The 17,804-nt window shown below is 35.3% G+C and overlaps 1 protein-coding gene across 2 annotated transcripts; it reads right to left on the bottom strand.

Annotated features, from left to right (window-relative positions):
- Positions 1–10,025: 10,025 nt before the first annotated feature.
- LOC105770407 (transcription factor IIIA) lies at positions 10,026–12,786 on the bottom strand. Of its 2 annotated transcripts, none has more exons than XM_012591601.1 (6): positions 12,555–12,786; positions 12,331–12,456; positions 11,275–11,563; positions 10,829–11,067; positions 10,541–10,684; positions 10,026–10,432 (listed from the first exon to the last, which is right to left on the bottom strand). In XM_012591601.1, exons 1-6 carry the CDS (start codon positions 12,675–12,677, stop codon positions 10,277–10,279), a joined length of 1,077 nt encoding a protein of 358 aa, XP_012447055.1. In that variant the 5' UTR covers positions 12,678–12,786; the 3' UTR covers positions 10,026–10,276. The 2 variants fall into 2 exon arrangements, with proteins under 2 accessions (XP_012447055.1, XP_012447056.1); XM_012591602.2 differs by lacking the exon at positions 12,555–12,786 and adding an exon at positions 11,648–11,832 and having other exon boundaries at positions 12,331–12,462.
- Positions 12,787–17,804: the final 5,018 nt, after the last annotated feature.

The following is a 17,804-nucleotide window of genomic DNA, read 5'->3' on the forward strand; positions in this document are numbered from 1 at the left end:
CGAGATTGGGGGTTAATTTTGGGCCATTCGTTATTGTATTTTGGTTTGGGTTTTGGGCCCAAAAAACTGTTGTATTTGGACTGTTTTGCTTCATGTAGGCCGGACAAATTTGGCCAATTACAGCTGCCCCTCTTTGCTCGTTATCGTATAACAGGAACAGAGCAAAGAAGAAAAAAATGCCCAATTTTGCCCGGCCATGCTAGACCCTGGCGCTCTTCTTCTTCAAGCAGCCATATCCATCTTACTGCATCTTCAGAGGTATAGGAATAAGTGCTTCAATCTACTCCTCTGCAACTTTAGGGAGATAAAACTTGTAGCTTCAACCTTCTCCATCGCTACTCAGGGAGACAAGGCTTGGTGGCTTTAATCTGCTTCCCACTATCCTGGAAAGATAAGATTTTCCGTCTTCGATCTGCTTCACTACTGCTTAGGGAGATAAGATCTACAATCTTCAACCTTCTCCGCTGCTGCTCAAGGAGACAAGGCTTGGTGGCTTAAATCTGCTTCCCACTATCTTGGAAAGATAAGATTCGCCGTCTTCGATCTACTCCACTACTGCTTAGGGAGATGAGATCTATAATCTTCAACCTTCTCCGCTGCTGCTCAGGGAGACAAGGTTTGGTGGCTTAAATCCGCTTCCCACTATCTTGGAAAGATAAGATTCGCCGTCTTAGATCTGCTCCACTACTGCTTAGGGAGATGAGATCTATAATCTTCAACCTTCTCCACTGCTGCTCAGGGAGACAAGGCTTGGTGGCTTAAATCTGCTTCCCACTATCTTGGAAAGATAAGATTCACCGTCTTCGATCTGCTCCACTACTACTTAGGGAGATAAGATCTACAATCTTCAACCTACTCCGCTGCTGCTCAGGGAGACAAGGCTTGGTGGCTTAAATCTGTTTCCCACTATCTTGGAAAGATAAGATTTGACGTCTTTGATCTGCTCCACTAGTGCTTAGGGAGATAAGATCTACAATCTTCAACCTACTCCGCTGCTGCTCAGGGAGACAAGGCTTGGTGGCTTAAATCTGTTTCCCACTATCTTGGAAAGATAAGATTTACCGTCCTCGATCTACTCCACTACTGCTTAGGGAGATAAGATCTACGATCCTCAACCTACTCCGCTGTTGCTCGGGGAGACAAGGCTTAGTGTTTCACCGGTTTGTTCTCTGGGGAACATGACCTGTATAATTCATTTTATAAACCTAATTATGCCTAGTGATTAGGATGTCATGATCAGAATGAGTCAAATGCTCCTAACTAAGTATGTATGAATAATGTTTGCATGAATGCAAAATGTCATTTTTTTATTTTTTTTATATAACGATCTTTCTTTATCGCTTAAGTTATCATTGCTCGACATTTATTAAGGTTTTATCACTGACGCGTTATAATGCCTTTGCTCAGCTGACGTCTTTATTTAGTCAGATTGCCTCCACTGTAAACCTCAAAGTTCAATCCACTAGGACGCAAAATTTGTACCATCATTCTCCCACTGTAACCCGAGGGTGGATATATATAGCTTTTCTTCAATCCTCTCCTATCACAATTCAAGGATACAGGATCTAAATCTTTCTAGTCTTTTACACCATTCCCAGGGTATCATACCAAAGGCTCATGATGAAGGCTTTCTTCCTCGAGGAAACCTTTTCCTATTGTCTGGTGATCATTATTTGCTTATTTATCCACATGACATCTTGTCATTTTGTTCAATGTTTTTGACAACAAAATCCAAAGAGAAAGTCCTAATTTAGACTCCTCCTTTTCAGATTTTCAACCCTTAAACATGGTACGTTCTAAAAAATAATCCTGTTTCAGGTTCTTGTATTATCTAGAAACTTTCAGAGTAATATGCAAAACTTCCATTGTGAAAGTTTTATTAGTCCATTAATCATTATTCCAATGCAACATGCTTGCAAAAAGGTCATAACAATGGATAAGAATAAAGTTGGTTCTGAGCATAGCTCGAAAGGAATAAATTATCAAAAATAATTAAGAAGGATAACAAAGAAATCAATTGGGAATATGTATCTTAGAAATGAATGAAGTATTCAATATAAATATTATGAAAATTGGGTGCCCCAGATATCGCAGCTTGAACTTCTCTGTACAAACTTTCTGAAGACCCTTCTGAGTTTGACATGTGTTTGAGATATCTACAGTACTCTGTCGATGCCTCAAGATGTTGCCTACTCTTTCCCGTTGGTTCGAGTATAACTAGATCACCACATGCCCCCATCTAGTCAAAATTTGAACTGCTCTGATCACCTCTTGCCCCATTCTAATCAATATTTGAGTCGCCCTTTTCGGGTTTTCAACTCAAATCCCCTTTGGTCTCAAGGCGCCCTTTGCGGGTTTTCACCTTGGCCTCTCCATTTTCTTTCTTCTTTTTTTTTCGAAATTATTTTGATTGAATCTGAACTCATAGGATTAGGCATGTCCTTGTTATCCCTTCTGATCAAAATCGACACTTTTCCAGATAAGGCCTTCAACATAAGGCCCTTCCCATCTTGGATAAAATTCTTTTTGTATGGGAAAGATCCTCGTCAATACCAGGTCTCTCTCAAGGAGTTCTCTAGGGCGGACCTTTTTTGTGAGCTCGCATCATTTTCTTTTGGCGCATTTGACCATGATGGATAACTTTGAACATTCCTCTTCAATTAGATCTAAAAACTCAGAGTGAAAGAATCTTGTCTTCAATAGGCAAAACCACAATGGGTCCAAGAGAGAGTTATTGCCCCGGTAGAGTTTTTTTTTTGCCATCTTTTCTTTGGGCAATATGGCATTAATCGTGAACAGACTACAAACTTTTGATATTGTGCTGTTGTTCAAATTTAGTACATTGTTAGATATGATCCTTTTGGTGTTCCATATGATTCTTCAAGAATTGACATACGAAGTAGCTTCCACACATTTACTAAAGTAATTGACGATCACGAAGATGATTGATGACCGTCAGATTCTTTTGGCGAGATTGACCAAATGACCTCCAGGCCCCAAATAAGGAGAAGTCATGTATCCTGATAATTCTTTGTAGGGTGAGATCCATTTTCCGACTTGTTCTACCATCCTTAACAGGTCCAGAATTAGGCTACGATCTATGACATCTTCAAAGTTATGAGATCCCTCTAAATACATGTCTCGCTCAGAAGGAGATTCTGAGTCAGTAGCAGTGTCACTCATGTCATTGATATCTGAGGACCCCTAGTAATTGCAAAAGAATATACAAAAGAATGTCTGAATTTACGAATGATTATTTGTACAATATAATTATGAACGAAAGAATGATGTGGAAGAAAATCCAAAAAAATGAAAGAATAATTACTCGCAAAGAATGAAAGAATATTGGCTCAAATGCAAAGATGCATTTTATTAGAATAATGATGTTCAGACATGAGCCTATTTCACAAAGGAATTCCTATCGTTTTTAGGCGAAAAACAACAAGAATATTCTGAACATTACTCTAAACAAGCTCTAAAGACTACAGAGATTTCTTCCGCAATCCAATTACTTAGAACACTCCCATATTTTATAAGGGTAGACATCTAACAAGGTCCCTTTTCAATTGTGTCTTCGTATGTGAACACTTCTCAACACCTCTTCATATATTGCATTCATACCATTATCAATAATGATTGGGTAGCGAATTTCCTACATTAGATGAGTCATCCAACTTGACAATACCCATGTTGATGAATTTTTCAACTAGCTTTTTGAAGGCAATGTAATTCTCTATTGAGTGCCCCGTAATTCCCGCATGATAATCGCATTGTGCACCTGCGTCATACCATTTGGGATACGGAGGCTGTGGAGGCTTCACATGTAAAGGAGAAACAATATGCGCATTGAATAAGCTTTGATACAGCTCCTTGTACGACATTGGAATTGGCGTGAACTGGAGTTTTTCAGTACCTGGCTTCACATATGATTCTTGCTTTAAAGGGCCTTGATGTCTGGTAGTTTCTATCTTTAGCCGGCCCACAGCGATTGGTCTTGAGTGACCCTTGTTATATCTACCTTCATTTGTCCCCTTATTCCCTTTCTTCCTTGAGGCTTTTATAGTACCTGAGTGCTCTACCTTCGCCTGTTTTATTTCTGATGAATTGTCAAGAGCAACAGGATTGGATTTTGAGTCTGTCAGGCGATACACTGGTGTCGATGTACCAGTCAAATATTGCCGGGATCTTATAGTAAAGAGTGCCTCTTGTGGACATGTGTCTGGTTAGGCCTGGACACTTATCAAGGTAAAATCTGGGGAATATATAGGGTCTTCATTATCATCCCCAAAGTGAGCCGCTGGGCTTTTCCCTTTACCCAATAACTTGGTTAGCTGGCTCATATTTATTTGGAATTCTAGCATCTGATTCCTCATTTCTTGTTGAAATTCAGTCAATTGCTCTTGCATCTGTATTTGCATTTGCTCTATTCTCTCCAATCTTTGGTCCATGCCTCCTGACTTTGCTCGGGTACTATAACGGTGTTCGGTTGATTGGTTGGTTTACAGATTAACTGAGGAGTGACTTAAATTAATTAGAATCTTTTAATGTTTTTAAATGCATATGAAGTAATGCAATGCATGAATGCAAAAAGACGTCAATTTTGATTCAATTCCATATAAGAAAACCTTACTAGAAAGCAAATTTCTTTACATAAAGCGAATTACAAATAAGACTTTGCCCTAGTACCCAGAACTCTAATCTTCCTAAGTAACAAAGCTAATTCTTGCCCCCGATCCGATTCTAATTCATACTTCACACTCAGCATGTCAGCCTGTACTGCTAAAGTATGAACGTAATCAGCTACTTCTCGAATCTAGACCACAGCTTCCTCCATGAGATGATCTCTGCTCCTAACTTGACTCTGAAAGTGGTGAAGCTGTCCATTATTACGACTTTCGTTTGCTTTTAAGTGCTTGATCTAAATCTCACAATTTTGCAACACCGTCTCTAGCTCTTCAATTCTTTTCTTCATTTCGTCAATCTTGCTCAAGCTTGATTTCAACTCTATCGTAGAGTTTCGACTTCGATACTGACGAAGAGATCTTTCCAACACAATCACCCTATCCTTTAACTCGCCCTTTTTCCTTCTAGCTTTCTGACAAATTCTTTTCTAAAGCCCCATTTCGCCTTTGCATCTCTTGAAATCTCTGTTCCCATCTATCGGCCTTGTCTTTTTCTTCTTGGATTTCTGCTCGCCACTGTCCTGACGTCTTTCCCAGCCCAGCAGTTCTTATTGACAAACGTAACTTTTTATAATCCGTCTTTAAACTGCCCAGTTCCTCATCAGCCTTGTTTTTCTCTTTCTTCAACCTCTCAATCTCAAGCTTCTGAACGTCTATGTCCAAACTCAAGTTCGTCTTTTTTGCCTCTATTTGCTCTATCCTTTTCTCTAAATCCGTGTTCTTCCTCTCAAAATCTTGTCTTACAATTTCCAATTCTGAAGGGATGACTCGCAAATGCTCTTCTATTGACTGGTCGTCCTCATTATTTAACTTAGGTGTGTTATCATTAATCCTCTTAGCCCACCATCCATAATACTCAGGAGTTGTCATCGGCCCCACGGCTAACCTCTTCATTCAGCGAGTCTGTTTCCACGCATTGGACATTTCTTGAATCTTCTTTCTATATCCATCATCTTTGTATGAACATTCACAATCAACTATCCCTTGGGTCGCAGGTATAAACTGCCTTGACCTACATTGCCTTAGCACCAATAATGGGGCATATCCGACAGCTCCCCAAATACCCAATAAAGGTACCCAATCGAAATTACCACACCTATATAGGATCTCATCTGGAAGCAACCAAGGAGCTCCCCACTCAACATCTTCCTCTTGAAGATTTTGAAGAATTGTCATCCATTTTCCCTCTGAGATGTCATCCCTCCTCGGCGTAGCAACTATCTCTTTTAGTCGTGAATAATTTTCAGAAAAGACCCGATACGAAACTTTATCCACCTTCCAAAAGTGACTGTGAAACCATACGAGTAGAAGCTGCGCACATCCGATAAATCTACCCTCACCCGTCCTTCGGCATGCATTCAATAACCTAAAGGTTTCTACCAAAATTGTCGAAATCGGTGTAACCTTCTTATCAAGCCGATCAAATAAATCGGTGACTGCTTCGTCCACATGCCCCAAGGCTTTAGGGAAGACAACCAAGCCGTATATACTTAAAGCAAAGATATCTAACCTCTTTCTTATGTCTGGGTGGGTGAGAATTGCATCCTTCAAACTCCTCCAAGAAATGCACTTGCTGTCCCCCTTTTGCTTAACTCGTGCAGCGATCTACTGCTCACTCATCCCTGTTATACCTATCAGCTTCTTTGAAAAGGTTGGCACATTTACCGCTCTCGAGTAGACTCTATCCACTTGAAACTTTGAACATCGGAGTAAAGCCACATACTCCTCTATCATAGGTACCAAATCGACATTCCTAAATGTGAAGCAACTGTAAGCAGGATTCCAAAACTGGGCGAGGGCTCGAAACAAATGTTTGTCTACCTTCACATCAAGCAAATAAGGCAAGTCCCCATAATTGTCGTAAAATAACTGTCTAACCTCATTATTCCACTGATCCCAAATTTCTTTCAACTCCTGCAAATTGTTTTGAGCTACACTGATGCGAGTAAAATCCCATAGTTCCGATACATACCCATCGGTCAGGCTATCACCCTTTTCTTGCTGCGTTGTTTCAGACCAAGTTCGGACAACCGCATTGTCCTCCACTTTATCAAGAAACCCTTTTTCCATGTTAAGCTTTCTATCTAGCAACCGAATCTGAACTGACGCCTTTTATGATGAAATGAAATGCCATGTCATGCAAACAAAATAAAACACGAGAATCAGTATCCAATACAAGCATATAATCAAGGAAGAGTAAAACGTCTATTAGGACATCTACTAGGGTTTAGTGTAGTTCTACCTAAGGCAAGCTTCTAAGGCTCATTATATGCGGTTTGGCTCTAAAGTAAAGGTACCCGAACCAGCAGATTCCTTGATCCTCACCCATTATAGGCTCATATAGATCAAGTTCGATTCAGGGGGACACATTTTCCCTATGACTATACGGAGATGAAAATCTCACGAAGGCATAGGTACCGATGTATCCCGAAAGCGATCCACTATCCTATACGGAGGTGAAAACCTCACGAAGGAATAGCTTCTCACTCCCACTTAGAGGGTAAAAATTATTCAATACATGTAATGTATAATGCAAAATAATTTAAAGCACTAAAATCAATTAAGCATGGATGCAAGAGGGTTTTTTTCTAAAACGAATTTTTCGACTATAAGACAAAATTAATCAACTTTGTGGCTCGACTCTCTTACTTTTTTAAAATGTCCCCAGTGGAGTCACCAAGCTGTCGAAACCATTTTTTTTGAAAAAACAAAAATTCTAGGTTGTCGACTTTAAAAAAATAAAAATTGGGAGTCGCCACCAATCTTTTATTAGGGTGTGATTGGATCACCTAAAAACAGCTTTGGTCTACGAGTTTAGAAAACGGGTTCGGGAGTCAATTACGTACGAAGAAGGATTAGCACCCTCGTAACGCCCAAAAATTGGTACCTAGTTAATTAATTAATGTCTTACTGTCGAAAATTTGAATATATAATCTTTAAAAAAAACTTAAAACGTTGCGTATTAAGACCCTTCTCAATTTAAAGAAGCAAAAATGCCACACCCAATGCGTTAGGGCACAACATTCTAATTTCCTCCAAAATGAATTGGGCCGAAATACTAGTGCAATAAAACTTTAAAAGAACATCCACTTATCCAAGATTTAAGAAATCACACCCAATACGTTAGGGCACGATTCCTCTAAAATCCCAAACTCAGAATATTTCCTTTATTATTTTTTAAAAAAAATCTTCATTTCGAGAAATCAATGCGTCACATCCAATACGTTAGGACACAACGTGTTGAATTCCCAATAATGAATTTCCAATAATGAATTCTTATTTTTTGATTAAAGAGAAGTTGCTCGATTGTTAGATTTAACGAAGAAAATTGGAACCCAATACGTTAGGGCTCAATTTCCTTGAAAATCCTAAATACAAGCATTATCTTAATTTTGAAAAGTTTGAAATCAATAAAAAAAATGATGTGATGCTACATTAAATATACAATGCAATAATAAATATTACAATAGCATAGAAATAATATAAATAAATGAATAAATAAGATCAATATACATAATAAAAATAATCATATACAAAATATCAAATAAATGACAAAAAACAATGCTTTTAACATATAAGTGAAAACATGAATTAATAATCGAATGAAGAAGATAAACAAAATATAAAGAATAAAAGGCACATAATATATGCATCAAACTAAAAATCATACACATAATTTACATATGAAATCTTGGGCTATGAAACTTATACATACATGATGCATTTATGAAAATAAATGTAAATTATAAAGTATAAAACATATATTTGCAAAAAAAAAAGAAAAAAATACATCCATATATATAAATAAATAAAAATGGTTAAAAATATTAATATGAATACATATATATATACTAAAATAAATATATACATATAGATTATAAAGAATAATTACATAAAAATAAAGTTATATTATACTACAAAATAAATATGCGTATGTAAAAAAATATATACATATATTTAAAAAAAATGATTAAATATGGGAAAGAATAAAAAAAACTAATTAATAGAAAATAAAGAAAATGAAAAAAAGGCTAATTTGAATTGTAAATAAAAATTCTGAGGCAAATTTGTAAATAAATGGAGACTGAAGGACCAAATTGAACACACTGCTAATTCAGAGGGGATGGAAGGGCAATTTCCCCTTCTCCTCAAAACGGCGCCGTTACAATTTGGACGAAATTGAAAACAGTAATAAACTAAAGGGCGAATTTTAAAAAATAATAAAAAAACTTAATTGTAAAAGCATTAAGAAACGGAGGGGTTAAAAGCGAAATTTTCCCCTTCGCATAAAAACACGCGGGTCACCTAGGCGGGTCGGGTCACACATGCGGGTATAGGCTATACGACGCCGTTTGGGGCCACTGATACAGGCCCTAAACGACACCGTTTTGCAACCATTATAAAACCAAAATTTTCTTTAAAAAAAACTCATTTTTCTCTTTTTTTTACAAAAGATAACAGAGAAACCCTCTACTACGGTTTCTTTTTCATGCCGCCGCCGCCAATCAAAGCCTTCCCATGGCTTCAGTCGGTGCCCCAGTCATCGATTACGACGGCGAATGGAACACCACGTCGATATCAGGTAAGGTCTTTTCTTCTTTCTTTCCGTATATTATTTTCTTTTTGTAATAGAATGCGAAAAAAAAATGAGTAAACAAATAAGAAAAGAAACTGAAATTCGAAAAAACTATCAACCTTTTGATTTTTTTTTGATTGATCTTTGCTCTTTAGTACTTTGTTTGCTATGAAAGTAATAGCTTTTTTTGTATTGATTTTTCCAATTCCCGATCCCCGATTACAGTATGTTAATGGCCCTTTTATAGCCATAAAAAAAATAAAAACAAAAGAAACAAATCTGTTTGATTCGATTTCGGAATCCTTGATTTTCTTTCCTATCTTTGCTGATTATTTCTTTCCTTGTTGTTTTGTTTCCTTACAGGTGAAGATCACGGAGATCCGGAGGCATGGTTGCGGCGGCCAAAGTTTACCCTAGAACTCTAGGGTTTCTGAAATCGTTTTCGGGCTTGGGGGGTTAATTTTGGGCCATTCGTTATTGTATTTTGGTTTGGGTTTTGGACCCAAAAAAACTGTTGTATTTGGACTGTTTTGCTTCATGTAGGCCGGGCAAATTTGGCCAATTACACAATGTATTCAACCATTCCTTATGTTTCAGGCAATCATTTCATGTAGCGTCCTTTTATGTTCCTCTTCTTGCTTGCCGTTCCTCCATTCATTGTTTTAAAGCTTTCTTTCGAGCATTCTGCTTAGGACATGTTTGCCTTTGTTTCATCGGAAATAAGCGCATTCACAGAGAAAAAAGAACTATAATCTTACAAGAATAAATATAGAACCCACTATATTATTAATATACATCCCATTCATTACAAAGTTTTCCTATTGAAGAAAACGGCATGTAGCAATTCCAAAAAAAAAGGCTTACATCAACTAATAAAAAATTAAGAATACTTACACCTACTGCTACAAGGATAGGTTGAGATAGCAGATACAAGAAAAGTTCAATACAGCTATGGTTTCCACAGCACGTTGTTCAACTCAAGCACCAAACTACTCAGAGGTTACTCATCCTATCCATATTACGAACAAGCAGGAGCTGGCCCCAGATCCATTGTTGCATCCATTTGTGGTGGAGTTACTCTTTTTCGAACAAGCATTTCCACAGTGGGGCATGTTCTCTTCAGCCCGCCCCTTGGCTTTGAGCGGAACTGCTCATCAGTCTCCAGGAAGTTGCCCTGCACAAGAAACAGTTCAAAAACCATAAAACTTTGTTTAACATGAAAAATAGCAACACAAGACAAAAACCTACAATAGAATTGAGCCATTGATAACAAATAACTTACAGGAGTATAAACGTGGCACCCTGATTTCTCATGGTTGTCTCTAACATGCTTGTATGAAAATCTCATACCACAACCAAAGAAGCTACATGCAAAAGGCTTGAGTTCTTCATGCACAGCCTTGACATGCTGGCGAAGATTTGATTTCTGTAAAAGAATATTTCAACATGTCAGTGAAGAAGAAAAATGTAATTGATCAAAAAATGATTGTAGTATGAATACTCGATTAGTCCAAAAATTTCACATTCAACTTCTTATGTGTAAATTAATCCAAGGTTCACAACATCTTACAGTTGAAAATGTATGAAGACAACCCTCAAAATTACACTTAATTCTCTCTGATTCAACCCCTCCTGGTTCATGTGATCGGAGGTGTCTCTTGATGTTCTTTTTCAGCTGCTTTGCTCCACATATTTGACAGTTAATATATGCATGGCTAGATAGCACATGAGCCTTAAGGCATTGCTCGTTAGTAAAATACTTCATGCAACCTGGTTCAGAACAGAAGGCTTCCACTGAATCCAGCTTAACTGTAACAATTAAGGCATTCATCAGACATGTTGACTACTACAATTCAATCAAAGAGTGCATGCCTGTTTTCTTTTTCTTTTTTAAAAATAAGGAATATAAGATTAAAATGAATTAAGATATTATATTCTGAACGCCACTCAGTTTTAGAAACATGAAATAAGACACTTTGCTACAAATTTGAAAACTGTAAACGAAAAGAAACTTGCCATGAGAATCCTCGTGCTTTTTAAGCTTTGACTTAAATTCGAACACCTTTCCACATCCTACTTCTTGGCAGACATATTGCTTCTGACTTCCAGCATCCAAGTCAGATGACTCTTCATCATGAAACTCTTTTAAATGCCTTTTCATATTGCCTTGAAATGCAAATTCTCTATTGCAATTCTCAATCAGACACTTAAAGAGTTTTCCTTGGTGCTGAAGAAGGTGGCGAGTCAAGTGGTCTTTCCTCCTGTAGCTAGCATGACAATCTTCAACCAAACAAACAAATGGCCTCTGTAACAAAAAAAAGATTATTAGAATTACTAGTACATAGCAACCAATATTGATGCATGCATGCACATTAACAAGTCTTCAAACCTCAAAAGTATACCACACCGCGTGATTGAGGCTCACTTGATGGAGCTTCTCAGGAGGTCTCCCAACCTGATACTGGTCCATTCAAGTTACAACAATGTAGCCTCTCGCATTTTGGAGTTCTTTTTGTGGGATCCAATGCTTCACGCTATAACATCCATTGGTTACATTATAAAATGAAGTGGCTCCTGCAAAAAAGTATGTCATAAATCATAAGTGGTAATCTATGTTACACAGGCTCTTCATTTTCACTATTGCAACCTTGTCTTGCATAGCATGAAGGTATGATCCTCCAAATATATAAATAAACTTAAAACAATTGAGCTTATCCATATCAAACATATACTCGTATCCTACACTCAAACAGGTAAGAGAGGTGGTAATAAGATACAAGACATCATGATACAGAAATAGGTTGTTTAGTCACTTATCATATGATTGTTTAAAATTGCTATAAAATTAAGGCAAATAAAACAAATACCAAAATCATGTTAAACCGTGAAGTTGGTTTATGAGTAAGCCAAATCTTCAAAAACTATCATTCTTCTATATATCTAAATATGGCAGATAGCAAAGTATCAACTAAGATTAAGTTAACAAAGTATTAGTAATTGGGCAATCAAAAGGATTATTAAAAAAAAAAAAAACTTTTTTGACCGTGAAACTAATTACAAGTTAAAAAGTACCTCAAGCGAGTGGCTTTGCAAGTGTTGCTTCAAATAAGCAGGCTTCTTGAAAGAAGCACCGCACTCTTCACATGTATTTGACGATGAAGCTCCCTCTTCTTCCTTTCCCCCTTTGTTTACTTCGTCCTGAACCAAACCCACAGTTCAAAACAAAAATAAATCTTCAGAATTAAAGCCAATTTGAATTGAAAAGGGAAAAGAAAGAAGAAGCCATTGGCAGGTACCGTATGATGAGTGAGAATGTGGGAGTTGATGAGAGACTTCTTAGATCTGCAGATTCCACAAAATTCGCAGTAATAACGCCTTATGTCTTTGAAGATGGCTCCTCCTACTTTTTCTTCTTCCATTTTTAATGGATTTTCGCGGAGACTGGTTGTTAAGGACAGCAAACAGGCGCGCCGCTCTGGAAACCCTACGCTGGAGACACAAGATGTTCATATATACCCTAATTACCCAAGTATTTGCCTTGGAAGGTAATGTTTTAATAGACGGGATTGGGCCTTGGCCCATCCAATTTTGTTGAAAATATTGAATTTCTAAATGCTTTTGTTTTAATAAAAATTTAACAATATTTGTAATTGTTCAATAAAATTGCATTAATACTAAATTTTGTACTACAATTTAAATGTAAAATATAAAATATAAAATGAAATATTCATTTATAGTTATTTTTATTAACATGATAGTCACGTGTACTAAATAAAATGGACTAATAAAATAAATGTAATGAAAAATAAAAAAATAAGTAAATAATAGAATAAAATAATATGCTAATTAAGTTTCAAAAGTATGGATGATTTTCGGAAAAAAAGTATAAATAGTTTTATAAATAGAAAACTCTTGAAAAATGAAAATAGATTGGTGAACTAAGATTAAAGCTATGTAATGTTTAAAAAGTTAAAAAATTCAAAAATCAAAATATTTAGTATAAACATTATTTATTAAAACAAAAAAATTAAGGAAAAATAGAAAAGTTTAAAAACACAAAAAATGTATAAAAGTAATTCATATTACAAATTTTATAAAATACTTAAGAATAAAAAAATTAATTCAAAATGTACACTAGATTGAGAATCATGTGGTATATATAAAGCATATTATAGTAGAAGTATTATGAATTTCTTCAATACTCTAATCCATTTTTAAATTTGATAAATTGAAATTCTTTTTCACAACAATGTATGGTATCCCGAATGGTATGAGACGAAGACTATTATGGGAGAGATTAAGTTGTGCTGCTCATCAGTCAACGATAGTATGGATCATACTTGGAGATTTTAATGCTTTATTACACGAGAATGAGACACAGGAGCTGCAAGCTTTTAAGAATTTTGTGTTTAATAATAACCTGAAGGATCTTGGTTTCACAGGTCCCAAATTTACAAGGAGTGGAGGGTCCCCTATGAACGTCTTGATAAAGTATAACGTAATTTGGCTTGGGAACTACTGGAGCCTATGTTGATAATGTATCATCTGCCAAGAATAAAGCCAAATCATAGACCTCTGTTACTGAAGACTCTAAATCATAGCAGAGACACTAAAGTTAAACCGTTTCACTACTTCTCCGGATGGCTTTCACATATTGGTTTCAATGAGCAAGTTTAGGCAAATTGGGACAATCACAAAGCTTTGTCAAACACGATAAAGCACTTTGCAGCTGCTGTGACAGTGGAACTCACAAGTGTTTGGGAGCATTCGGTTCAAGAAACAGAAGTTGATAGCGAAACTTCAGAGTGTATAAGCAGCACTCAAGAGGCATCACTCTTGTAAGCTAGAAAAGGTGGATCGAGACTTGAATATTGAGTTGGAGACTGCTCTTGATCAAGAAGAGCTATTGTGGTGACAAAAATCTCGGATGGACTGGTATGGAAAAGATGACTGTAATACTAGATCCTTCCATAGTAAAGCTCTTTGTAGAAGACGGAAGGACCAAATTAGAGCTCTTTTCTTTGAAGATACATTATGGTGCTTCGAGGGAAATAAGTTGGAAGTTAAAGCAATTAGCTATTATTATGGAGCTTTCCCTTTAAATGTTGATATGACAATGGAAGAGATCAAAAAAGCTCTCTTTGACGTGTGACCTCTTAAAGCCTAGTGGAAAATGGATTACATGCTCAGTTCTATCAGAAATAATGAGATGTGGTTGGGCAATCAGTTCGCAGCTTGATTCCGGGAGTTTTTAGTGGTGGTAAACTATATCCTTTCTTTTACCGGACACTATTTGATCCTATTCCCAATAAGGCTAATTCAAAGTCTATTTTAAAATTTTGCCCCACCAATTTATGCACAGTACCATATAAAATCCTGACTAAGGAAATTGTGAATAGGTTAAAATCGATCTTACCTAGCATGTCGCAGAGTTAGAAAATTATTTTGAATGGGTCGGAATTAAATTATATATTTTTATGATAGTAAAAATATAATTTTATTGTTTTAATAGTCTATATATTTATAATTTTTAAAAGATTAAATCATTTTTTTTATCTTTTGAGGGGCAATGTGCAATTTTACCATTACTAATTTAAAATTTTATAAATTATAAAGGGCCTAAATAAAAAATTTTCCATTTTAGGGAGAGCTAGAGCCCTTGCCAACCCCCTAGCTCCGCCACTGATTGTAGCTCCTAACAAAGTCAGTTTTGTAGTCGGACGAAGCCTATGTGATAATATAATTATTACAAAGGAAATGAGCTTTATATGGTAGGAAATGTTGGATGAAAATCAAAGTTGACTTGGAAAATGTTTATGATTGAGTGTGTTAGGACTTTATGAGTGATGCATTTAAAGATGTAGGGTTTCCCTTGTAACAACTCATTTTTTAATAGTGTTGAAAATAGTGGTTTTGGGACCACAATTTCGACGAAAGAGTCCGTAGATATATTTAATTAATATTTATGAGTTCAATATAGTATAATAGTGAATCAAGATTTAATAGATTTTATTAACTGGTTAGTTAGTCAAGGTACAAGTGGTGTGTATCGAAAGTCAAGTGGTTTTGAAAAATGAGATATCGGGACATCGTTTCTGAAAACTGAGGCCCTGAATATTTTTATTAAATATTTAATGAGCTATTATATAGGTGGATTAAAGTTTGGTCCAAAAATTTTGATGATTTGATAGTTAATTAAGGAAAAATGACTAATTGTAAAAATTATAAAAGTTAATCGATATTGATTTTTATTTGTTAAAAAGCTAAATTAATTAATGTTAAGGGTTTTATGTAGCAAATTACCCTTTTATTTGATAGTGGTCGGTTGTTATATGTTTTAGTTGAATTTTATAACTAAAATTTTATTTAAATTTTAATGTTAAAGTTAATAAAATATTGGTTAATACATAAAAATGAAGTCATCATCTTCATTTTGAGTCTTCTCACCGAAACAAAAACACAAAACCACCATTTTTGAAGTTTAAAGATCTGTCCAAGCTTGTGTCTTTGCATGTAAGTCCTCTATATGTCTGTTTTTCATAAATTTTAAGCTTTTGAGATTGTTATAGTTTAATCTAATTAACCTATACTTTTGTTTTCAAAACTGTTAAAGTTTTAAAACGTTTTCATCAATGAAAATTGAAGATTTTGATGTTTAAGGGTATGTTTGTGAGCTTAGTTGGGAATGGAGGTTAAATTGTTAAGTAAATTTTGTTAGTTTTGTGTATAAAGATCAAATTGTAATAATGTAAAATTGTTCATGAAATTTATGTTTTAGAAGGCTGTACAATGATGAAATTTTAATTGGATTAAAAATCAAATCTTGAATTTGAAAGATATAATAGTTTTGGTTTTAGGATTAAATTAAAAAATGCAAAACTTTAAGGAAATTGTGCAAAATAAATAAAATATATTATATTCATGAATTTGGATGTTTAAAGTGATAAAAGCTGATAATATGAAATGAATTATTATATAGGTCAAGGAGTGAATCGACGGAGGAAAATTGGGAAAAGGAAAAATTGCGAATAGTCTTTACAAATCAACTTGTTATCCGAATACGTTAGGTAAGTTCATAATGTATTGAAATGTATATATATTGTTGTTGAATTTCGAATATATATGTTCTTAATATTGTGAATTGGAATTAAAATGTTATAAACTAATGTTAAGGTGAGTAAGGATTTAATTGAGAAATGTTAAATACTAGTGAAACATGATTCATATGGATTCGGAATGAATGTGACTTGTTTACAGCATGTGTACTGAGAACATGGAAGTGTCCCTAATTATAATATTACGAATCCTATTTAAATGCCCGTTTAAACGTAGTAAACAATTAGGATACGATTGATGATGGTCACTAAACTAACTATAATTACGACAAAGGCAAGCACACCTATCAGACAATAGTATAACTATGGTGAGTAGGAAATATCGTATCCATAAGGACTAAAAGTACTAGTAATTACCGTTTCTCTATTATTTAGCCAATAAATTAGAATGATTGTTTTTAATCTAAATTTACTAATCTAATTTAACTAAGAACGCAATAGAGAATGAAATAGGAAAATAATCGAAGATAACCAATGAGAAAGACAATACCCAAAAAAGAATCCACCTAAACTTCACCTATTATTCTGAATTTGAATTAAATGATTTATTCACTTGTGTTTTGATCCGTAAAAATCCTTAAATTATGTTAATATCTCTTTCAAGAGTAAGAACAACTGACTCTAGGTTGATTAATTGAAATCTCTTTCTAATTAAAACCCCTATTGTCGCACTAACTCGATCTATGGATTCCCCAATTAGATTTGACTCTAATCCGGTAGATTTATGTTGTCCTATTTCTAGGGTTGCATGCAACTCCACTCAATTATGCAAGATCTACTCTTAAACAGAGACTTTTGCTCTACTAAAATAAGCACATTAAACATGAATTAATATTCTAGAAATATTAAAACAAGAAATAAGCATACATAATTGAGAACGAGAATCAAGTATTTATCATGTAAATCAGAAATCAAATAATAAGATTTATCATAGGTTTCATCTTCCCTAGGTATCTAGGGAATTTAGTTCATAATCCTGAATAGAAACATCTTAAAGTTAGGATAACCACAAGACATAAAGAAACTCAATAAAACTTTGAAAGGAATTAAATGAAGATTTTCGATCTTGAGGGAGATCCGCTTCTGAGTTGATTCCGATGGCGTTCTTTGAGTATTTTCTTCGATCTTCTCTCAGTGCCCCCTTAGGTCTTCTTCTAATTGGTATTTATAGACTTTAGAATGCTTAGAAAGCCTAAAATTTGGGTTTTTCTGTGTATCTGAGAAGTAGGGTGCGATATCGACACGGGTTGGTACATGGCATGTGGCCAGCCCGTGTGTCTCACACGGGCGTGTGGTCAGCCCGTGTGGAAATGCTCAGGCTATATAGATCTTGGAAACAGCTCTATTCGTCTGATTTTGGCTCTTTTTTTGCTCCTTTCGCTCCCAAATGCTCTCATAAGTATAGAAACATGAATTTAAAGGATTAGGAGC

This window comes from Gossypium raimondii, chromosome 5 (genome assembly GCF_025698545.1).
Source record: "Gossypium raimondii isolate GPD5lz chromosome 5, ASM2569854v1, whole genome shotgun sequence".
Taxonomy (NCBI): domain Eukaryota; kingdom Viridiplantae; phylum Streptophyta; class Magnoliopsida; order Malvales; family Malvaceae; genus Gossypium; species Gossypium raimondii.